The sequence below is a fragment of the Trichoderma asperellum genome, chromosome 2 (genome assembly GCF_020647865.1).
Source record: "Trichoderma asperellum chromosome 2, complete sequence".
Classification (NCBI taxonomy): Eukaryota; Fungi; Ascomycota; class Sordariomycetes; order Hypocreales; family Hypocreaceae; genus Trichoderma; species Trichoderma asperellum.
The window spans coordinates 1,226,132-1,248,589 of NC_089416.1; the positions used below are offsets into that span (position 1 = coordinate 1,226,132).

The 22,458-nt window shown below is 47.6% G+C and overlaps 9 protein-coding genes across 9 annotated transcripts; 6 read left to right on the plus strand and 3 right to left on the minus strand.

Moving 5' to 3' along the window:
• Positions 1–2,244: 2,244 nt before the first annotated feature.
• On the plus strand, positions 2,245–2,559 carry TrAFT101_002720 (uncharacterized protein; the record flags this gene model as incomplete). Its single annotated transcript, XM_066126680.1, has 1 exon — positions 2,245–2,559. The coding sequence occupies one exon, from the start codon at positions 2,245–2,247 to the stop codon at positions 2,557–2,559; it is 315 nt and encodes a 104-aa protein (XP_065982784.1).
• A 188-nt stretch (positions 2,560–2,747) lies between these two features.
• Positions 2,748–3,928, plus strand: TrAFT101_002721 (uncharacterized protein; the record flags this gene model as incomplete). The annotated part of the gene is made up of 3 exons (XM_024899372.2): positions 2,748–2,928; positions 2,987–3,490; positions 3,564–3,928. The coding sequence occupies 3 exons, from the start codon at positions 2,748–2,750 to the stop codon at positions 3,926–3,928; spliced, it is 1,050 nt and encodes a 349-aa protein (XP_024763838.1).
• A 501-nt stretch (positions 3,929–4,429) lies between these two features.
• Positions 4,430–6,399, plus strand: TrAFT101_002722 (uncharacterized protein). Its single transcript, XM_024910519.2, has 3 exons — positions 4,430–4,790; positions 4,868–6,059; positions 6,115–6,399. The coding sequence occupies exons 1-3, from the start codon at positions 4,640–4,642 to the stop codon at positions 6,272–6,274; spliced, it is 1,503 nt and encodes a 500-aa protein (XP_024763839.1). The 5' UTR covers positions 4,430–4,639; the 3' UTR covers positions 6,275–6,399.
• On the minus strand, positions 6,328–8,472 carry TrAFT101_002723 (uncharacterized protein). Its single transcript, XM_024907604.2, has 3 exons — positions 7,504–8,472; positions 6,964–7,423; positions 6,328–6,896 (listed from the first exon to the last, which is right to left on the minus strand). The coding sequence occupies exons 1-3, from the start codon at positions 8,187–8,189 to the stop codon at positions 6,519–6,521; spliced, it is 1,524 nt and encodes a 507-aa protein (XP_024763840.1). The 5' UTR covers positions 8,190–8,472; the 3' UTR covers positions 6,328–6,518.
• A 565-nt stretch (positions 8,473–9,037) lies between these two features.
• On the plus strand, positions 9,038–10,748 carry TrAFT101_002724 (uncharacterized protein; the record flags this gene model as incomplete). Its single annotated transcript, XM_024899378.2, has 2 exons — positions 9,038–10,314; positions 10,417–10,748. The coding sequence occupies exons 1-2, from the start codon at positions 9,918–9,920 to the stop codon at positions 10,746–10,748; spliced, it is 729 nt and encodes a 242-aa protein (XP_024763841.1). The 5' UTR covers positions 9,038–9,917.
• Positions 10,749–11,317: 569 nt separating this feature from the next.
• Positions 11,318–12,757, plus strand: TrAFT101_002725 (uncharacterized protein; the record flags this gene model as incomplete). The annotated part of the gene is made up of 3 exons (XM_024906087.2): positions 11,318–12,154; positions 12,216–12,518; positions 12,581–12,757. The coding sequence occupies 3 exons, from the start codon at positions 11,318–11,320 to the stop codon at positions 12,755–12,757; spliced, it is 1,317 nt and encodes a 438-aa protein (XP_024763842.1).
• A 98-nt stretch (positions 12,758–12,855) lies between these two features.
• TrAFT101_002726 (uncharacterized protein) lies at positions 12,856–14,072 on the minus strand. The gene has a single exon (XM_024907605.2). The coding sequence runs from the start codon at positions 13,867–13,869 to the stop codon at positions 12,979–12,981; it is 891 nt and encodes a 296-aa protein (XP_024763843.2). The 5' UTR covers positions 13,870–14,072; the 3' UTR covers positions 12,856–12,978.
• Positions 14,073–14,376: 304 nt separating this feature from the next.
• TrAFT101_002727 (uncharacterized protein) lies at positions 14,377–15,971 on the minus strand. Its single transcript, XM_024902341.2, has 2 exons — positions 15,099–15,971; positions 14,377–15,045 (listed from the first exon to the last, which is right to left on the minus strand). Exons 1-2 carry the CDS (start codon positions 15,905–15,907, stop codon positions 14,754–14,756), a joined length of 1,101 nt encoding a protein of 366 aa, XP_024763844.2. The 5' UTR covers positions 15,908–15,971; the 3' UTR covers positions 14,377–14,753.
• Positions 15,972–20,630: 4,659 nt separating this feature from the next.
• TrAFT101_002728 (uncharacterized protein) lies at positions 20,631–22,119 on the plus strand. Its single transcript, XM_024899442.2, has one exon. It carries the CDS (start codon positions 20,660–20,662, stop codon positions 21,953–21,955), a length of 1,296 nt encoding a protein of 431 aa, XP_024763845.2. The 5' UTR covers positions 20,631–20,659; the 3' UTR covers positions 21,956–22,119.
• The last annotated feature ends 339 nt before the right edge of the window (positions 22,120–22,458 follow it).

Here is a 22,458-nt window from a genome sequence, read left to right on the forward strand (position 1 = left end):
AAACGAAAATGAGGGCCGCAAACCCGTCTTATAGAGCATCCATACCATCTTTCAAATGCCGCGGCCGTCACCAGGATGCCCCACAGCGGCTATCAGCTTTGTACATACTGTCTAGCGATCGATCATTCGTGGCGCTTATTAACAGAGACTTGGCAGTGGTGTGGGTTTTACGTCGCATGAAAGAGGCGGAGATCGAAGAACCCTGAACTTGTGAAACACCAATACCGATTCGCTCGGTACTTCTTGAAACACCTCTCCTGTTAGAGGGCTCTTCGACTAGAATCTCTTAGTTGCTTACTCATTATTTACTCACAATTGCCTGACCAATAAGCACTTTTCGTTGACATGTTCCAAGGAGGCCCCGTTCAAGACATGTTGAACAAGATAATGCGGCTACTGAGAAAACGCGGACAGCTTATGTCAACAGCCGTAGCAACAGTAACGCAGAGTGATTAAAGCTAGGCCTATGTGCTCACTGCTAGGCCTAATGCATGCATATACGGTTTTGGCTGTGAAGTACGGAGGTATATCCTACTCTGAAGAAGTTGCCCGATATAGTCACAATATGTACATGTCGGGAAGTTCCATGGATCTGTTAATGCTCTTCAGTGATCGAACATGTTTATAAATCCACGCAGGTGCTAAAAGGCAATGTTGATACTTTTTCGTCTACAATGGAGAAGAACATCCTCGGCACACGAATCTGTCACCCTGTGACGGATTTTTGATTCGTAATCATACGACCTTCCTCGTGTGGACGCCCAGTATTATCGTGTGACGTTTTTGGGGCCGTCAAGTTTTTACGAGGCACTGTCCACGAAAAGCTTTGTCTGTTACCAGCTACATGTATCTAGTTTCCACCCTTTTGGCATGTAAACAGTACATGGTATCGCAAATAGGACAGAGAAGCCAGTGGATCAAGGGCGGCAAACAGATAGGCTGCGGTCTTTCATTGATGACGGAGCAATGTCGGGATACAGGCAGCGTCTTCACCGTTCTTAGAATGTAAACCGAGATCGACTTGTTTGATCTGGCGATCCACGGAGTTCGAAAAGCGCTAGGCTTTCCGCTCCGCTAGCGTGGCAAGTTCTGATTAGGGGCGGTTTAGCATCAATTCTCTTAGGGCCAGTGCCGAAAATGGGCCTCGGTACCGGCACTACGTTGTCTGTACTGTAGCAGCGCCTTTTCGACCATTCAAAAGACTACAAGCAAGCTCAACTTGTTTAATCTAGCAACTCACAGATTTCGTAAAGCACTAGCCTTTCCGCTCCGCTAACATAACAGGTTTCTAATCAAGGCGGTTTAGCATCAATTTTCTCAGGGCCAGTGCTGAAAATGGGCCTCGGTATGTATCCTGGGCCCTACGTGGTGGTTTGTACTGTAGGCTCCATATTGGATGAGAAATAGCTGACATAGCCCTCGTATGTAACCAATGTCTATGAAAATCTTGTCTCGAGATCAAGGGGCAATTGATGGCACTCGGCCACTTGAATTCTACCGATTACAAGGCAGTGTCCATGAATACGCGCATATGGTATCTCGTTCTCTGCAATCGAGATTGATGGCAGGGAATGCTACATGTACCTATCCTATAAACACATTGATGCTGTGCAGCAGCCAATCGTGAGACAGCATCTACAGTGTCAAACCACGAATCTAGCAACCAACCTAAAATGCACTCAAAATCTACTGTATAGACATCGAGGATTACCAATCACCCAGCAGATCTTGCGCTAGCGAGTCAAAAGTCGCAAGTGGAAACGACGCAGGACGGGAAATTGCCTGCATCGGTCTCTTCACCGAGACTATTTTTTACGCGCTCAGGAGTATTTGCCTTTTCTCTTCTTCTCTCTGCTTCTCTCTCCTCTAGTCTCGGACTTGTTGTTTCTCCTGCTGCCTTCCATGGACACCGAACCACCTCGGCAACTTGCTCCTCTCCATAATTATGCGCAGGCGGGCTTTGACCTCATCCACCAGCCCTGGATCGAAGCCAGCGGCCGGGCTCTTTTCTAAAAAGAGGCCTTGGCTGGCCGGGTCGATAGTCAGAGATGCATACATACAGAGCTGGGCGGAGCTGCAAGACACGGCGAGAGCGAACTCCGGGCCGGAGGAATATCCCTATTGCGAAATGGCGGCCTAGTGGCTTTGTGGGGAGCCGTAGTTTGCGTAGCCTGGAAGGGGCCGTCGCCGTGTGAGACCACATACTGCTTGTCCCATGCTGCTGCTAAACTGCATTAGCATAGCATGCCGTACCTAGCATCAAATAGCAGGCGTGTGTATCACAGTTACGGCTCCGACCTGCGGCTCCGAATCGTCGTAGTGGCGGCTCAACGCAGCAGCCTCAAACCCACCATGTGCGCAACGCTGATGGGGAACTTTCCATTCCGGGCACCTGCGGGCAACTCCCAATGGCACGGAGTTCAGCTCACGTACGACACAATGCATGCGGGTCTCCGGAATCTCCATGTTGCTGCTGTTTCAGAGACCGGCCGTCCTAGTGTAATGGAGCAAACAGCCGTTTTGAGTGTGTCGCCGCCACCACCGTCGATGCTCAGCTAAACTGCTAGCTGGATCGGCCACCCTTACTGACACAGACTAGACGGTGGTAGAATATACGGGTATAAAGACGGCGGTGACGCCAGCTTTCGAGAGCTGCTTCGAATAGTCTCAGATCTCAGTTTTAGATTACATCTACTTGTCCATTAGCGCGTGTTGCTTTCTACGACATACCACACATCACATTCACCATGGCTGTTGAGAACCTTTCCGTTGTCCTGGCTGAGCGCCCTACCGCTGAAATCATTCCTGGCACCACCTTCACCCAGAAGACTTCCCCGGCCCCCACATCCGACGACCTCAAAGATGGAGAGATTCTGGTTGAGGCTCTCTACCTCTCTCTGGACCCTGCCATGCGTGGCTGGTTGAACGGTGAGTATTTTATTTCACTTTTCCTTCCGTTGAAGTCAGTATGGCTGATATCTTTAAGATGCTCGATCTTACGTCCCTCCCGTCCAGATCGGCGAGGTCATGCGCGGCGCTTCCGTCTGCCGTGTCATTGCTTCCAAGAGCAAGCAGGCTGCTGCTGGCGACTACGTCTGCGGCTTCACTGGCTGGACTCAGTATGCTGTCCTGCGCGAGGGTGCCTTTGAGCCCTCTTCCAACTACCCCGGCCTGAAGGAGCCCAAGGACATGCTCTCTGTCCTGGGCATGACTGGCCTCACTGCCTGGGCTGGTATGACCAAGATTGGCGAGCCCAAGGCTGGTGAGACGGTTGTTGTCTCTGGCGCTGCCGGTGCCACTGGCAGCATTGCTGGCCAGATTGCCAAGATCAACGGCTCCCGCGTTGTTGGCCTTGCTGGCAGCGATGACAAGTGCAAGTGGCTTGTTGAGGAGCTCGGCTTCGACGTTGCCCTGAACTACAAGGATGCCGACTTCAAGCAGAAGTTCAAGGAGGCCACTCCCAACTACATTGACGTCTACTTTGACAACGGTAAGCAGCCATTTTTACTGCAGCTTCTTTCCCTTCCCCTGATATTCAGTGCCGCTAACAAATGCCAATCTAGTCGGTGGTGAGATCCTCGACATGTGCCTTGCCCGCGCCAAGGAGCACGCCCGCTTCGTCATGTGCGGTGGTATCAGCCAGTACAACAGCTCAAAGCCCCAGGGCCCTTCCAACATCTCCCGTGTCATCACCATGCGCATCAAGATGCAGGGCTTCATTGTCTTCGACTACACCAAGGAGTACGGCGTTGCCCGCCAGCAGCTCGCTCAGTGGGTTTCCGAGGGCAAGATCAAGAAGACTGAGCACATCCTCACCGGCGGCCTCAAGGTTGCCGAGCAGGGCCTGGTTGACCTGTACAAGGGCTCAAACACTGGCAAGCTTTTGGTGGAAATCAAGAACCCCAACGACACCCCCTCGAAGCTGTAAATGTAACGCCAAAAATAAAAAAATAAAAAAGAAAGAAAGAAAAATAGAAATACCCCCTGAAGATATAATAAGTTCAATGACAATGGACTAAAGTTGTATATAGTTTTTGGTTTGCATGGCATGGACGCGTTAGCAGAAACGAATAAAATTTCTTACTTCATACTCCTGCTTCTGTTGCGGCTTTCAGTGATGTGATCGAATTACATCTCTTTTTTTCCACCTTCTTGCTTCAGGCAATGACTTGTCAAGTTTAGCGGTTGTGAAGCCAAAAAAAAAAAATAGGCAAAAAGCAGCAATTGCCAGGAAAAACCATCATTCTGCTGCTTGATGCTATGGTGTGATTTTTTTTCCCCCAACAGCTTTGATTAACTTGAGTTGAAGCTGGTCCACTCCACCCGGCTCTAACCGATCCATACCACTGCCAGCCGCCAATTACAGTCGCGATCCCCAAGCTTAGCTCTTTTTTTCTATGTCACTCGTTCGCAATTGAGCTTAGCTACCCATGACCATTTTTATTATCGCGCCGGCAATCGGACACTAAGCACTTTATCTGGGAGCTCAAAGTTTTTGAAAATGTGGTAGAGATATTTTTTTTTTCCCTCTTCCTTTCTTGAGGAGTTGCTGGCGTTTGGTGCTTCATTGCGCTGTAAATTCCCAACAAAGAGCCAATAGTAGAGGCCGTATACTAGCAAGCTCGCTTCCCGTGCAACCATGGACAACGACATATCAAACCAGAGACCGTTTGACAAGGATGATGCGGTGGCCATGGTAGGCGAGGTGCAGCATGCCATTGATCCTGTTGTGGAAGCAAGAGCCGTGAGGAAAATTGACTTGTTTCTGATTCCGGCCATGATTTGTGGATGTCAGTTGTTTATCTATTTCGACGTATAGAGGTTGGCTATGATGCTAGAAACGTGCTGACATGATTTGCGTTCATAGATGGCCTCGTCTACTACGACAAGGCGATTCTCGGCTCAGCTGTCCTCTTTGGCATGACGACAGATCTTCATCTCAGCGTCGTCGACAACTCAACTGTCCCACCTACAGTCGACACTAGGCGCCTCAGCTGGGCCACCTCAATCTTCTACTTTGGTATGCTGGGAGGCTTGTACCCCATGACGTTCGCTCTACAGCGTTTCGACATAGGAAGAGTCCTCGGTGCCGTTGTCATCCTGTGGTCCGCCATCTGTATGCTCACTGCGGCCGTGACTTCTTGGCAAGGCCTATTTGTCCAGAGATTCTTCCTGGGGTTCGTCGAGAGCATCATTCCCACAGGATTCATGTGCATCATCTCAGGCTATTACACGCAGTCCGAGCAGTCGCTACGGCAGAGCTGGTGGTTTAGCAGCACCGGCCTGTTTACCATCATTGGCGGAGCGCTTAATTATGGATTTGCTCAGATCACAGGAGGAGGACTAAAGAGATGGCAATACATATATCTGCTGGCTGGGTCATTGACATTCCTCTTTGGCCTCTTCTGCTTCGCGCTGCCTAACTCTCCGGTATCAGCTTGGTTCCTGACCAATGATGAGCGATTTGCAGCCGTGGAAAGGCTGCGGCACGGACAGACTGGGGTGCGGTGCACGAAATTCAAGTCATCTCAGCTTAAAGAAGCAGTTCTAGACGTCAAAGTTTGGCTAATCGCCATTATGATGGCCTCTGCGTATACTGTTAACGGCGCAGTGAGTGGCTTCGGACCACTTATCGTATCGACTTTTGGCTGGGATACAGTCGAGTCCATCGTTTTCCAGTTTCCCCTCGGCGCGCTATGCTTCATTGTCATCCTAGCGACAGGCTACCTTGGCTCCAAATTCAACAACATCCGTATCTTCATGCTCATCTTTACCTGCTTGCCCGTCATTGCTGGTTGCGCCATGATTTGGAAAAGCACCTGGAGCTTCCATGCCGCCTTGCCTGTCGTGGGATATTCCATCACAGGATTCTTTGGCGGTACAGTCAGCCTTATCATCACCATTGGGATGTCTAATGTCGCAGGCCATACGAAGAAGAGCTTCATGGCCGCGACTATTTTCGTGGCCTACTGCGTTGGCAACATCGTTGGGCCACAGCTGATCTGGTCGCAGACCAAGAGCAGACACTATCCCGCCCTCTGGCTTGGCCTGATCATATGGTACGATTATTTAACCAATGTGACCTGTAGCCGAGATTTACTAATTTGTGTATAGTTACATCATCTGCATTGTTGCATCTTCGACACTGTACTTTGTTCTACGGGCTGAAAACAAGAAGAAGATGGCCTTTCCAGAGGATGAGACCGAGCGAGCAAAGCTTGCATTTCAGGATCTAACCGACAAGGAGAATCCATACTTTCGCTACGTTTACTAGCATGGAAACAGATTGGGATTTACTAGATCGCTTTCGTCATTCATAAATGATACCCGACGCTGCACTGCGTTTATTCAACATATTCATATAATGCCAATACTAGTGTTGTTGATATATGATCTAATTATGTACGCGTTTTATCCACATGGTCCGAGCATGAGTCTCCAATACAGTAAATGTAAATCCAACCAAATCTGTACATCGTATTTCGTCAATCACTCGCTTTCGTTATATCCATTAATGTTCAAAATATCCGTGTAATGCTTGGTCCAACCCATTCAACGACTTCACACTGTCTCTCTCCTCGCCATTTTTCAATCCTCCCTTGCATCCAGCCAGATTTGAAATCCACCCACTTGTTGTCGCCAATTTTTTCTGGCTCTCGCGCTGCCCCGTGTCTAAAATCTCGTGAGAGAAGACATTGCTTTTCGTCTCTACCTCGCCAGTTCCACTGAACACAGTTGTTGTCTTTTTTACATGCCTCTTCGCACTTTTCAAAGGAGTCTATTCCTTCTTCTGGACCGGGTTTCCATGTGCCCCAGTCGCCGTTATCCCAGTTCTCCAAAGTGTCAGACGTACCAGGACGGTGGAATCGCCAATAATCGGAGTAAAGTAATGGACGCTATGAACGCATGTTAGAGTCTTTGACAAAGTTTACAGTGATTATTTCAGGGGAAAGACTGGCATACCTTATGCTTCCTTTCCCCAAACTCCCATTTCCAAACATCGACCATGTCTTTGGGCGATGTTTTGTGCAAGGTCATTATAGGCTGACACCAGTAAAGGTCGCTAAACGGAATCCCATGCAGCGGATGAGGATTAAACATGGGCCAATATCCCTGCAAAGCCACGCCGTTGTTCCACAAGGTCCAGCCGACGACGCTATCACCGCAGCACTCGCCCTGGAGCAGAGGGAGCCATTTCTCAGTAATGGAAGGTCCGCTATACTGGCCATGCGGGGCCACATCGCGGTGTATAAGCGCTTTGACGGCTGCTCGACTGAGAGCATATCCAGGGCCGCCATTGGCAAAGAATGTCTTGATATCGCGGACGTCGTCATGGCGCCCGGGGGACGGTGAACCCATGTACACGGGAGTATCGGGATCGAAAGTTGAGAGAAATCGGTATACATTGTCCCATACGACATATCTGTTTCAACACAAAAGAGGAGTTATTATCTCGGACCATCGAGGGGTAGGGAAGCTTGTACAAAGAAAGGGTATGCATACGTATCCGTCTCGTAGAAAAAATAAAAGGGTCGATTGGGTTTCAACAGCCAAGCCCGCTCTATCTGTGGCAGAAACTTGAACTTATCAATCTTCCAGCCATCGATTTTCTTGGTCGCCTCCTTGTCCTGATCTAGCTTGCCATTCTTTTTCAGCTCTCTCTGCAGCAGGTAGCTCGAGATATCCGGGTTATATTCTTGATCGTAATACTTGGGCGGAAGGTTTGCGAGAATGTCGATTGCCGTGTGGTTGCGGATGGGCTCGTCAAGATCGGAGAATATGAGCAGCTCGCCCGGCTGGAAGCACGCACTGACGCTGTCGAGCTGTGCGTCCAGCTTTGCACGATCCTCGCTATGGCCTATCTTCAGGACAGGCTGGATAAGATTGAGCAAGTGCTTCGGAAACGTTGCGCAGAGGTCTGCGGTGGACTTGTTGGCGGGATCGAGAGACACGGGGTCGTAGTCGCTAACAGTCTCGTAGGGATAGTATCCGGACGTCTCCGCGATGCCCGGCGCGGGTGATTCGGCAGGCAGTTTCAGCAGGGCCTCGCCATCATATTGGTGTCGCCAGAGCAGCCCAAAGACCACGAAGAAGAAGGCCACCACGCCAAAGGCGATGCGAATCAGGCGTTTGTTCAAGAGGAAGAGCCCGATATTCTGCGTCTCCGCAGGCTTGGGAAAGAGAGCCATGATCGCCTGCACATGGCCTTTGGCCTTGCAGAAGGACAAAAAGAGCGTAGCACGGCCAGACGCGACAATTGCACAGAGCCAGTCGGGCCTTCGCGGCACTTTGCAACTCGTATCCACGATCCTTTTTCTTCACAGCCACATAGTGCGACCAGGGGATGTCATTTTTTGCGCCGTGCCTGGATATCGCGGCGTCGCAGGCTGGATGGGGCGGGTTTGATTTTTGGAACCAGTACAAGCAAGTCCTGCACGATTACTGCGTAGGATCAGGTATAGGATACATGTCAACACGGTGGCGTTTAGGAAATTTAGGATCTAAGCACGGAGGGGAGCACTGTTAGGAGGCAGTGCCCCGAGGACTGTCAACGATCCGTTGTGTAGATCGCTTAGCCTCTTCGGTATTTACTGAGCAGACAGACGCTTTCATAGCAATTGTGCAGCCCCAAGTGCAACTGATTTCACCACTGTTTGAATAAACAATGTTGCCGACGATGGATTAGACTTTGGCAGTTAGTGGCTGGAACACGATCTGCGGAACCCATTGTTCAGGGCGCGACTCCATAGTTCGTAGGGGGCTTACGATCAAAGTTCCTATGTACTTTAAAACTTCCACACAAGAAACAACCCCGAATCCTTTGTCTTCTAGAGACCGAAGCGCGCGATTCCTACTACTTATATCTATTACATGCCCGTTTCCGTCTCTCGTAATCCAGTATACAGGATGAAAATGCTCACAGTTGGCACCCTGCGACGCCATAGCAAGAAGCAAAGAGCATAGAGTTAGAGTGAAGCCCGTATTTGCATAAATGCATGGTCAAAGTCTGCAACCAGCTTAGACGATAATACGGTGGCTAGATGTATTTAAAAAGAGCATCCGAAGAGAGGCTGAGAGGTTCCATAGGAAAGATATAAAGAAAAAAAAAACGAGGCGATTTATATCTACGTACATATATTGTACCCCAATGCACCATCATTCTCCTCGCCATTTTGCCGGTACTACTTGCAAGATATAGTTTTTTCTCCGCCACCTCACCTCTCCATTTTTAATGGAAAAAATAAGCTTAGAGATTGAACATCTTCCGGAATAAATTCCGATCATTTGTACGTACCAAATGCGCTAATCAAGAGCGGATCAGATAACTTTAATTCTCCTGGCATGATCGAAGACGCCAAGAATTAGATGGAGCGAAGTCGGCAAAACGTCTCCATCGGGACGAGCACTTGTTCTCCATCCCACTCGTTCTCCATGCTGGATTCCTGCGGGTATACACGCTACTGATGGAAACTATCGAATTCAGTGCTGACTTAGCCTTGCGAAGCTGGGCGGCCCAAATGGCAGGCATGAGAGGCACACCTTGTCCATCAACCTACTAGAACATCATCCCGTCTTGGCCGCGAGCGCTCGGTGTTTCCATAGTCGATGGCTAGAGAAATATTTCACCTAGTCCCGCCATCAGCTTCCAATACGAACGGACTTTTGCTATTATCCTCGGAACGACCGTGCTGCCACATGCTAGGAATGTCATCTAGCCATCCAACCAACCTGCCCAAATTCGGTCTCGGCGCAAACTTCATGCTACTCGTCGAAATATAAATATGACAGACTGTCCTTCCTACTCAGTGCTTGCTTCGTATACGCTGTGACCCTCCTCAGAGCGGTGCATTTGAACTCCCAGACACCTAATTCAACCTTGAACGTTGGTTCATATCTGCGCCCAACAGCAAACAACTATGGTCCAAGTTGTCCTCCCAGCGTTGATCCCAGACATCCCCAAGGTCTACGATGTCTACTTCAACGCTTTTCAAAACGACCAGATGGGGAGGATTATGCTCGAAATTCTCTTCCCCGGGGTAATCGACGAAGACTTCAAGAAGGCACACGCTGCTGGAACACTGGCGTACTGGCACACCAGTGCGTCCCAATACACCTTCAAATGTGTCGATACGAGCACGGGGGACATAATTGGCATGGCTCTCGGCGATGTTTACCTGACAGAGCGGAGCGAGGAGGAACGAAAGAACCAGGGTGTACCCTGGCTCCTTGGGGAGCAGCGTGAAAGGGCAGAAAAGATTTTAAACCCTCTATGGGAGGTGAGAGAAAGATTGTTTGGCGGCAAACGCTATATCTGTACGTTCATCCTGGTGAGATCCACATTTTCAGCCTCAGCTGTTGGTGGAATTGCATGCCAAGACAAGCAACATTTTGCTAACAAACGCCATTTTCCGTTAGATTGCCACGTTATCGGCATTGATCCGAGGCATCAAGGGCGCAAGGCTGGAGCGTTGCTCGTACAATGGGGCATAGACTTGGGCGAACGGGCAGGCCTACCGGTTTACTTCGAATCTTCTCCTTCGACAGTTGGACTATATAAAAAATTGGGATTTGAACTGCTCGACGAAAAAATCATACACAAAGCTGAAGTCTTGGGAACAGAGGAGGATATTGAAGTTCCTCTCATGATTAGGATGCCATCTCTTGCCGGTGGGATGAGCTTTTCAGAGTGGAAATCCAAGGGTTATCCCGAGTTTGGGGGTTCGGATATTGCACCTAAACTGGTATAAGGACGGTGGTCTGGTCTAGATTTTACCACATTAATAGCTAATTGACAGTTTAAAATGCCATCAAGTGCACTAGTTTGTGTTTATGACTCATAGTGCACTCAGCTCACAATATTGAAATGAAGTAGGCTGTGTAAACTGGCAGCCGTGGCAGTATGAGCGCAGGGCACAGGTGCGCGATTATCAGATCATCAGATAACTCGTCTGGTCCACCTTCGATCAAAATATCCCTGAAACTGCATCCGTTAGCGTCAGAACTACTGCTAATGATCCCTCCCCACTGGCCCGGTTGTTCTCTTGGCGTTGCCGTACCACTAGCAACGGTTTGCTTAGACGATAATGTTGAAGCATGGGGAATGGGAATCTCCGAGTCGGACCTCCGGACAGAGTCGGACAGAGAGCTCTTGTCCGTGACGCGCTGGATTCGGCATTTTCACCCTTCTTCGCTGGCTTGGCGGTTTTTTTTTTTTCTTTTATGAAAACGATGGCGGCTCTGGAATCTCTCTACAAGGTTTTTCTAACTTCTTGGTAGGATACCGCAAAGAATCGACTTCTAAAAACGGAAAATCAAAATGTTAGAAAAGACGAAAATATACACCAAAATTGTCGGCTACACTCTCGTTGTTCTTTGGACTGAGCTACGACTCGTTCTCCGAGGTGCTATAGTACGACGTCAAGCCGCTTTCTTTGGGTCTTCTAGCGGAGAAGAAAGAACTCGCAACATCGTCATTGTTGGTGCTAATTTTGCAGGCTACCGTGCAGCCCAGATCATTGCAAAGAATCTACCTCCCCGAAGCCCGTACCGCGTCGTGGTTGTTGAGCCGAACAGCCATTTCCACTTCACCTGGGTGCTTCCCAGATTCTGCGTCGTCAAAGGGCACGAACATAAGGCGTTTATTCCATATGGAGGATACTTGGATGGAGTTGTCGAAGGCTCATATCGCTGGATCAAAGACAAGGTTGTTGACATCGACCGAAATACTGTGAGATTACAGGGCAGCGAGGAATCAATCCCATACGAGTTTCTTGTCATCGCTACAGGAGCGGGCGTACAAGATGGCCTTCCATCGCGAGTCAATTGTACAGAAAAAACGCAAGGCGTGAAGCTCCTACAAGGCATGCAAAAGAGACTCGAATCGGCTAAAACGGTTGTCGTCGTTGGAGGAGGTGCTGCCGGCGTCGAAGTCGCCACAGATGCCAAGGACTTATACCCAGAGAAGCACATCATCTTGATCCATTCCAGAGATGCAGTGATGCATCGTTTCGGCAAAGGTCTTCAAAAAGCTGCACGCGAAGGGCTTGAAAGACTAGGCGTCGAGCTTATCCTTGAAGATCGCGTGGTAAATGAGGACTCGGCATCTGGAATAGTGACGCTCAGATCCGGCCGGCAGATTACCTGCGATTTCTTCGTAAGTCTTATTTAAAAGCATGATGATCTTACGACCAGCCCTAATAAGCGATATGTTGCAGATGAATTGTACGGGACAAAGACCATTATCTGATGTTATTGCCACCCTCTCTCCCAAAGCGATTTCATCCACGGGCCACATCAAAGTCAAGCCAAGCCTCCAAATAGCCGATGATTCCCTACCGAATATTTATACCTGCGGTGATGTTGCCGATACGAATACCCCGAATCCGAACTCGCGATCAGCGATGCGTCAAGCAACAATTGTGGCAGATAATATTCTTCTCGCTGTCGCAGGCAAAACCCCCAGATATGTTTATGAAAACAAGTGGGCAGATGGCGTGATCAAGTTGACTCTAGGATTGGTATGATATATTCTTGAACCAATGCGGTTGTCCTTCCTATTTACTAATGAACTGTTTTCCAGGATCGATCGGTTACACACCTTGGAGACGGAAACTCTGAATTGCTATTTCCAGGGAAAGAAACGGACGAGGCTCTAATGTCAGCCATGGCTTGGTCCCGTATGGGGGCGAAGCCATTTGAAGATGAATACATGGATGCACATGCAGCTGAAGTCGAAGGAGACATTATCAAACCGTGACATGTTGCTGTTGGGAAAGCTGTCGGTTGGTACGAACTTGTTGCTTTTAATGGGCTAGGACTTTGGAAATCGTTCAAAGATGGCAATTCTAGAATGTTTAAGTGCAGTATATATAGATATATATATTTTTTGGGATTCTTATATTCACAGCCATAAATATTAGAGCTGTATATATGCCGGAATAATACATGCGATTTTGCTTTCACAAACCAAGGCGCTACCTAGTGAAACGTGGCAGCCCAAACATCCATCGTCCACGACTTCTTCACGTCCATCGTCTCCAAAACTCCAAGAACGCCATCTCGAGCCGAGCGCAAGAGCGCCCTGACTTTTGGATCTTCCACTTTCTCTTCAATCTCCTTCAAAAAGTTTGGACTTTTGACTGTTCCCGTCTCCCAGTGGCCATCCAAGAGTCCCGCTTCAGGCACCACGAAAGTCTCCCCATCAAGAGTCCAGGCATTTTCATCGGCAGCATCAGTAATGGCGCCAGGGCTAGAAAGGCATCGGATATTAGCCTCGCTACCCTTATTATGCGCTTCGAGTGTAGCTCGTGCCACTGAAGCGAGAACATGCGGCAAAGCGTTCTTCTCCGTCGCCTTGAGGGCGTATTCCGCAACGAGAAGAGACGTGGCTCGCCCTTTCAGGGCGCCCAACATCTTCTTGAGCGTGGCAGGGGAATCAAAGTACCAGATGCAGTGGGCAAAGACAACATAGTCCCACGACTTATCCGCATTCTCTGCCAAGAAGTCGATCGGATCGGCAAAGTACCACGAGATACGATCTCCTACCGCGCTCTTAGAGAGATGTTCCTGCGCCTGCGCCAGCGTCCAGGGGGATCCATAGTCTGGACGTCCAGGGTCCACAGCATCAACATGGCCGGTAGGGCCAACGGCTTCAGCCAATACCGCAGTAGTCGTGCCCTGTCCGCATCCGATTTCGAGGACGCGGCTGCCTGGAGCGATGCGCCAAAAGTTGACGAGCTTGATGCGGTGCTCTGCCTGGGGAGTCTCCAGAGCCATGTGCATTTGCACATCTGGCCCGGTGAGGTGGTACGATGCAATAGTGGCCGCAGCCGTTGCCGGCATGGGCTCAAAAGATGTGGAAGAAGACATTTTCGCGTGATTGTTGCGTTCCTTTGATGGAGATCTTTCTGTTCAACTGCGCTCTCATCTTCCCTTATTATACTTTAGCTTTCTTTGTAGGCTCTGTATTGTTCGAGTTCTTGTGCAGTATTTTTTTTTTTTTTTACTCGTCTTTTTTTAGATTTGATTGCGTTATCATCCTCTTCCCCCTTTCCTTCTACAAAAGATCATTGTTGTGAGTCATGGCTATCGATTTTCATACCCACTTCATGATCAAGCCTGTGTACCCCGCGTTACCCTCCAGATCCCGTTGCAATTAGCACCGTTATCCTGGTTACCAAAACGGGCTAAACTGGTCACAAAAAGAAAGCTGTTGGCACGAGGCTTTGACTCACACGTCCCCCATACGATTATACGATGCTTGGCTCTTTCTTAGAGAGGTTCCAAGACTTTTGCGTAGAAAACTAATACGGTTAGTGGCCGCTAGGCCAGACCTGTTAAGGCAGGACAAAATCATGAAAATGAATCATTTTCTTGCGGACATTAATATTCGATAAGTAATCCGAACGGATAGCCTATCAAAGAGTCATACAATAACCAGCTGAGCAAAATAATAACTGTCTGCATTCAACACCATCTATCAACAATGTTACATTCAATCGAGAGTCCGCAAGAATTGAATCCGGCCTCCGACGCATTATCCAAGATGGATTGTCTTTTTTTTTCTTTCTCTTTGCAGGGAGCAGGGAATTGTAATTGGAAATTAGGAACCGTTGCTCCACAGAAACAAAACAAAGGTCTGTGAACAGACAGACTTTGAGATAAATGCCTTGAATGTCATCAACAGAGGCATATTTCCGCGAACTCCCAAGCATTTTCTCCCAGCCAGGTCGGTAGTTGTCTCAATGATGAATCTAAAACGTCGTCTGGAGCTTCGGATAGTCCTCTGCATGTGCCTTCAAATCTGCGTAAATTGAAGCGGAAGAATCTCCCGGCATGTCCTTCATTCGTTTCAAATCTTCTTCTTCTAGTTCTTCCATGAACTCTAGAGGTCCCTCCTTGTTCGCGTTTTCGTTTTCTCTTTGAGGCGTCAAAGCTTTCTTGATCCCCGAAGATTCGCCTATGAGCAGAATTTGCGTGTTATCGTAGTCGAGATGGTGTGGCCGAGATGGTATCCATCTTAGATCACGAAACTCTTCATGGATCCTGCGTAATGAGCTTAGTAACTTTAGTACAAGACGTTGATATACCATACATACTTTTTGGGATACACTGGCCCTTTGGGAAGCCGAACCGAAGCTGGCGCTGGATACTCCGGATTCTTGGTGCTTATGATGAAACTTCCCTGCTCTTTCAAGTTAAGAGCTTCCTGCACTTCGCCAAGTTTTTGCGGAAGTGTAAGCAAATATACAAGATGACTTTCCCTTCCAGTCGTCGTGATGGCATAGACGCCTTCGCCAATTGGAGTAGCGGCTGGAGTATGTCTGGTGCCTTTCGTCTTGGTCTCATACTCTTCGCCGGCGAGAAACTGGCCTTTTACTTCATCGTAGGATGCTCCAGACTTTTCCACAAACGATAGAAACCGCTCTCTGCCGCTTGATGGGAGTACTTTCTTGGGCAGAATAAGGATTCGAGTGTTTCCAGCATCTCGAAGCGGCCCCTCGCTCAGCTTGGCATCGTGTGCTATAGGTCTTAGAATGATAAAGGTTCGAGCAATATCGTCCACCTGCTCTGCCTTCTCAACATCAACGCGCCCTCTGATGAAAAAATAGATGATGCCCTTTTCAAGAATGCTCGATGGAACGTCCGTATCCTCTTTCTCTGGCTCAGTGGTGTTGTTTTCAAATTTGATATCGGGTTTGGAATCTGCCGGCTCTTCTTTTACGTCTTGACTGGCATCGCCTTCTTTCTCTTTGCCATCCCCATTCCTCTCGCTAGGCAATGCCTCTTCCTCTTCTTCGACTTTAGTTCGTTTCGCATCTGGATTTTCTGCTTCGGTTTTGTGCTTATCTCCAGCAGTAGCCTTCTGATCTTGATGTATCTCGGAATCTGCCTTTTGATCTGCCATGGTAGAATATTTCAGCCAATCTCACTCGTGAAAACCTGATCTTTAGATGCTTAGGTAAAGAGAGTCCTGATGCATGCCATGTGGCTTCTGGCACCAGTCTAAATAGTTGTCGAATGATTGTGATGTCATCCACTTGTCATGACGAAGATCACAAACCATATCAGCCACCGCGGGAAAAAAAATCTTAAAATGATCACAATAGAGTATAACCTTTTTCTTTGTGGAGGAATCGCACGACTGTTGGCCGTTTTCGCCCATGACGGGAATGTCAGCATAGTGCCGCTGTTCAACTAGTGGCTAGCTTCGCAACAGAGTCGAGATGCGATATATGCAAATCCAAGAATTCTGCCACGGTTTCAAATTCTTTCTCCCAGGCTTTGGAAATTACGCGTCGTGGTCAAAGCGTATGTTTCATGGACATTTAGGCCAGCTATCCACCTACAGCCAAAATTATTGAAAAACGCAGCCTGGATTATGGCAATAATTTGGTTACTAGCGGCGCATTTACACATCGCTCGACACTGACTCCTTGAACAGAAGCGACGTTCTTGCATCGAAGGCTCAAGAATATGTTTTATTACGATGTGAACATGCCTTTTGCCTTTGTGTTGCTTGTTTATCAGCGGCTAATATTTGGCTTGGTTATTAAATAAAGCAACAAAGATGTATCTTTCCCATAGCATTTTAATTTTCTGTAGCAAAAAAGAAAGAAGAAAGAACGAAAGAAAAGAATTGAAGCCCACAGAGTGCAATATTGTACACATCCCTTCCCAAACACCGACGATCAAAATTAGAGGATATGCTCTGATTTTAGGCGTGTTGAATCCAGAGGAAGCAGGGAAAAGTTGGATCGGCTTGGGAGGATTTCCGTTCAGCACCATGCTGGAGAGAGATCAGCTCAAGCGCTCCAGGATGTTATCGAGATAAATATTATCCATATCATTTCCATTATGTGTCATCCCAGAAGATTCTTTCCATATGCTTATATAGTTGATGGTTTGTTTTTAAACGTCCTATGTTCGAAAATTCGACCATAACGCCGACTTGCCACAATAAAATGTCTCTGCTCCAAAGACGTCTGTTGTTATTTCTTGCCCATCAAATTTGTTTGTAGCATCGCGTTCTGAATTTCTTCTTCAGTTTGGCGCTTCATTTTGTCAGAGGAGGAATATCGATCTGTTTTGAGGGTAGAAAAATTAGCGAGGCACAGGCACCATGGGACTGAGGTTAACATTCTCTAAATAGGATAGAGAGAAGCGATCTTTGCAGAGAAATGTAAAAAAATGATGATGATGGGAAGGTTATATAGACTGTGAATTACCAGTAGCTCGAGAAAGTGGTTCTCGAGATAGAGAAGCCGATTCAGCTGGCTCGATCCAAGCCCTTCATACGAAGAGTATCACAAAGACAAGCCAGATTCTTCTCTAGAGAAGCTTCTCTCTCATTTATTGTATGTCTGCCGATATTATCTTCTAGGCGCAGATGTTCGGCGTCATCTTCTATTTTCCGCCAAGGTCGGTCTTCGTGGAGCGGGGAGAGATCGCTTCGTCGACCCGGTCGAGAGAATTCACAGCTCTGCATATTGTTATCTGATCAACTGCTGCCTTGATCTTAATTTCTCGCCAAACTCGGTATGCTCTCGGGCCGAGGAAAGAACTGGCTGATATCGGTACAGCTAGGTAGCTTTGTGATACAGAGAAATATCGTCAAGATTTCAGGGTCGCTCCATATGGCGACTGACAGAGCAGGGGGTCAAGACTGGAAGTCAAATTATGGGAAGATCATAAACTCAGCAGTTATAAAGGGGAAAAGCTCACGTAGAATCAGAAATAGAATCTGAAGAACTTGGGGTCACTTCGCGAGTGTTTTTTGGCGCTGGAGAAACGCCGAAATTTCATTCTCCATTTTGCTTCTGCCAGCCGGGATACACGACGGAATCAAAAGAACAAGTGATATATAATAAATTATGATGGTAAATTCAGCTACTCTACAAAGCCTACGATGTTTCTAATCCACGAAGCAACCGCATTCCTCAAAGCAACAGCACTCACGCCATACACTCCCATCACGGGCGTCCCCAACAAATGCGCCAGTCTCCCAGCACAAACCACCCAGGGCAATTGTCAACAAGTCAGAAGTTTGAAGTGAGAGTTTCTTCTTCGAGTCCAGGCTTGTAGCCTCAAGCTCAATGAAAAAAAGCAGCCTTCATAAGAGGTTGACTGGTGCAAGCACCGACATCAAGCCTCCTGCTCTTGGGCTTGCCTACCCAAGAGCTAATCACTAGGCCGGAGCACTTCTACCTCGCCGGGTTCTGGGCCTAGAGTTATACTCTAGGCCAACGAGATTCCCCGATGGGGATGGGCTGTGCTGAGGAAAGGAAAAGGGAAAAGAAAAGAAAGAGTCAACGGGGGGAAGGCGAGGTTTAAGTAGCCACGGGCGGGCCGCCCTCGATCACTCCAGGCACGTGAGTGCCTCAGGCTGCAGCTCTGCTCTGGCAACAAAGTGAGGGTGATGACGTCGATTTGTTTGTTTTTTTGGGATCCTAATTTATCATTGGATGATTCCGTTTGCTTGCATGATGCCTATTTTTCTGATTGGATGTTGAGGGCGTATATTTCTTTGGCAGAGTGAATTGCTCTCCGGGTGGCCTCGAGATAGCCCAGGCTGATGAACCCCCCACGTCACACAGCAGTTGCTGCAGATGCAGCAGATGTGCCAGCAGATGTGCCAGCAGATGTGCCATCTTTTCGTGCATCGCCATTCGAAATTGTTGGTGTTGAAGATGCGACTCCTTGATCTTGTGCAGCTATCTCGTATTCTGGTATTCTGGGACACGGGCAGTAATGTGAATATCTGTAGATTGTAGCCCCTGAATTCTATAAAATGCAATGGCACTGCTTTTTCGTATGCATTCGTAGCTGTATGCGGCGTAGTTCTTTCAGATATTTGGTTTTGCATGAATTCACAAACTTGTGATGCTACGGGGAGGTGATACTCCTGCGCGGTTTGGCTGTGTTCTATGTTGGTGTCGCTGGACGTGATCTGTTCCCTTCTTTTGATAGCAATCTGTTCAAGAGTTTGAATTCCATTTTCATTACTGTCTAGTATTAAATATTCAAATCCGTAAGTATCTTTTGCCCAAAGACGCTCATTTTACAATTGCGTTTCCCCTTTCACGGCCTTTGTGCGCCATATCCTGCCAAACACTCTGCCACTCGTTTGCAGCACAGGCATTTTTCTGCCAGATGCCTCCCAGCAGTCCCTATCAACTTGCCCTGATGTTTTGCTTTCCATAGCACGGCTATTGGTCTCTCCTTGAGAGAGAAATGAAAAATTTTTTTGAAAATATCTTCTACCTTGGTTTATCTCTACTCTCTGCTATTCATCTTTGCACACGATGGCAGTTTGCCACCCTAGCTATGTTTTTCTCATTCTATATTCTATAGAATGCTTTGATCTTTGTCTTACCGCCACTACAGTCTCCAGAAAAAAGCCTTTGCCGTGGCCCATTCTTCTTCCAAGCTCTGCTCGTCTGGCTCACAGACCCTTCGCAAGTCAATATCTTTTCCTACCGACCATCTTCATTTCTACATCAAACACCCTTAAGGCATTATTTTCGTCATTAACGCATATATTTATTCCTATTACTCTTACTTGTGCGTTCTTAGCTAACTTCCTTTCTCTACAAGTTTTACGCCACGAGAAGAATGAGGATCCGGCGTCCACCACTTCGCTTTTAGAGGAAAACCACACATCTCAGCTATTCGTATTTGGAAAATCACGACACCCGGGTCTTCTCCACGATAGAATGAGGTACGTTGATCGTTCTTAACCACTGATATTGAAACATACTGATGCATCGTTACTAGCATAAACGCGATAATTACCAGTTAACTCCTCGATACCATGGCATTCCACGTCAAGGGAACGTCCTGGGCATGACGGTAAACTGCCCTGATCGCGGCATGTACTGGGTGTGGTGTTTAGTTGAATTTTTCAAGGAGAAGAGACATCGCTGTCGAATTAGAATTTAAATGATGGGGATAGGAAGGGCAAATAGCTTTGGGTTGCTAAGCGGATGGTCTCTTCAGTATCATGGGTTCTAATAATCAGATTGCTTATCGCTTCAATCACTTCACAGAGCCTCTCATGGGATGTATGAAGAGAATCTACAAATCCAAATAGTAGCTGTTCTCTTCAAAGTTAGGGTAGGATAGTTGAATATGGGGAGATTAAATCGCGGATTGTGGTACTTTGAGTATTGTAATCTATTTGCCGACCGTTGTTAGTCCTAACCTAGAATATCCTTGTATCTTTGCATCTTCTCTATGCTCTTGCTAATTTACGATCGTAAATAGTAATTTCCATTTCTGATGCATTCAAAAGAATGCTCGTTGTTCGAGCATTAATGCAATTTCTGACAAGAATACAGTAGTCTATAGGGTAATGTCGCGGGGTGTAGCAAGGGCATTGAGTCTACCACCACCAAAATCCTCAATAAATATCATGCTGGAGTCTCAACAGGCATAGGAGAAATTAACCGATTAAGTATTGAACGCTATCTGTGGACATCTTGAGCGTTGCATTGTCAGGTACTCTTGTTCTGGTGCTTCTCTCCATAAGCACTTGGAGATATTCAGCAACTGAAGCCAACCTAAGCCCCGCCAAAACCGCCAGCAAGCAGCAAAGCTCAACATGTAGCATCTTTCAATATCAGCAATTGTTTCATACAGACATCCCGAGAAATCAGAGATGAAATTTCTTCTACACTCTCATTTTCCTGCCGGCCATGCCTATCCAATGCAAGCCGTCAGCCAAGCCCTCGTCGATCGCGGCCACGAGGTCGTATGGCTGACTAGCGCTGATAACGAAGCTCGCGTTAAAGCCACGGGAGCAACATTCGTCAAGACTCGAGCCATTGCCGCAATCGATGCGCCGTTCATCAAAAATAATTCAACTGGACTTCTTGATAGGCAATTTCACCGACTAAGGTCTCGCGTTGTGGCTCAAGTTGCTGACTATCGAGCTATTTTGGCCGAATTCCCCGCAGACGCTCTGCTTGTCGATGTGTTTCCTCATGGAGCTCGCGCTCTACATGAGCTTGGAGAAATACCTGTATATGCCACTCTAGGGGTCATTCCATTCTATACCTCCGGAGCTGCAGCACCATTCCCAGTGTCAGGAGATTCTCCTCCAGCGTCCTGGTTGGGCCTGGTGTGGAACAGCCTGCAGCAGCTCATTAACCAATGGATTCTACTTCCTCTCTTTCTAAGGCCAGTGATAAATCAACAGAGAAAGGTACTTGGGCTGAAGAAAATTCCATTTGGCGAGCCCGCAGAATACTTCACGTATAGTCCTCTTCTTCACATCCAAGCCTCGTGCGCAACGCTCGAGTTCTCCCAAGAACCAAAGTTTGAGCACAGTAAGCGAGTAGCCTACGTTGGTCCTCTGGTCAGAATCTCCCCCACTACATCATCACAGCTACCTGCTTGGTGGAAAACCGTGGTGTCACATTCACGAGTCGTCGGAATCACTCAAGGAACACTCGCCATGGATCCTACGTCTCTAATCATCCCTTCTGTCAGGGCCCTGAAGGACGACCCATCCCTTCTGCTCATTGTTGTATCGCCGCACGGCAAGGATGTTGAAGCACAGATAAGAGAAGCAGTCAACGTCTGCTATGCAGACTGGTTGCCATATCACCTTTTACTTCCGCGCCTTTCTTTATTGATTACGAATGGTGGTTACGGAAGTATAACCCAGGCGCTTTCTCATGGAGTCCCTCTTCTCTGTGCGGGCCAAACAGAAGATAAAAAAGATACAGCTGCTCGAGTAACATGGTGTGGCGCTGGCATCGATCTCAAGACCGACAATCCCACCTTGGATCAAGTCAAAGCGGCCGCTAATAAGATCCTTTCAGACGAGAGCTATTCGGCCAGAGCGAAGACTTTAGGAAGAGAATTAAATGAGCAAGGAGGCTCACAAAAAGCTTCTATTTTGTTAGAAGAGCTCGCGACTAGGCACCAAAAAGTCATTCGTAGCGACTAGAGACTACAAAAGAACACCCACGGTATTTAGCGAAACCGCCATTGAATATCTAGAATCGCAGCTATTTATAGAGAAAATATAACGACTACACGATTAAACATAGATCATAAGAAAAGTCGAGAATCTGATTACGATATTACATCAGAAATGAACCTTAATTTGAGAATAGATATCCAGTCCGAGCATCGTGACGTGTTGCCTAACAGGCAACTATATTCCAGATACAAGGAAATTTCTTACCCAGTTTTAAAACAGCGAACCAATCATTTCAACCATTTTCGTCGTTTCACAACAGAGAGTTTACTTTGTGTGACGAACAAAGGAACTCCTTGTTCAGCCTGGATAGGTATGAAGACAATCGTTCCATATCACACTGGAAAGAGCTACAAAGAGATATTAGCAACAAAGGAGCAATGATTGCTAACAGCGCATCAATTAAATAGGACTGATGATAATCGGTTGATCTAATGCAAATCCAACATATGCTTCACGAGCGATACAAA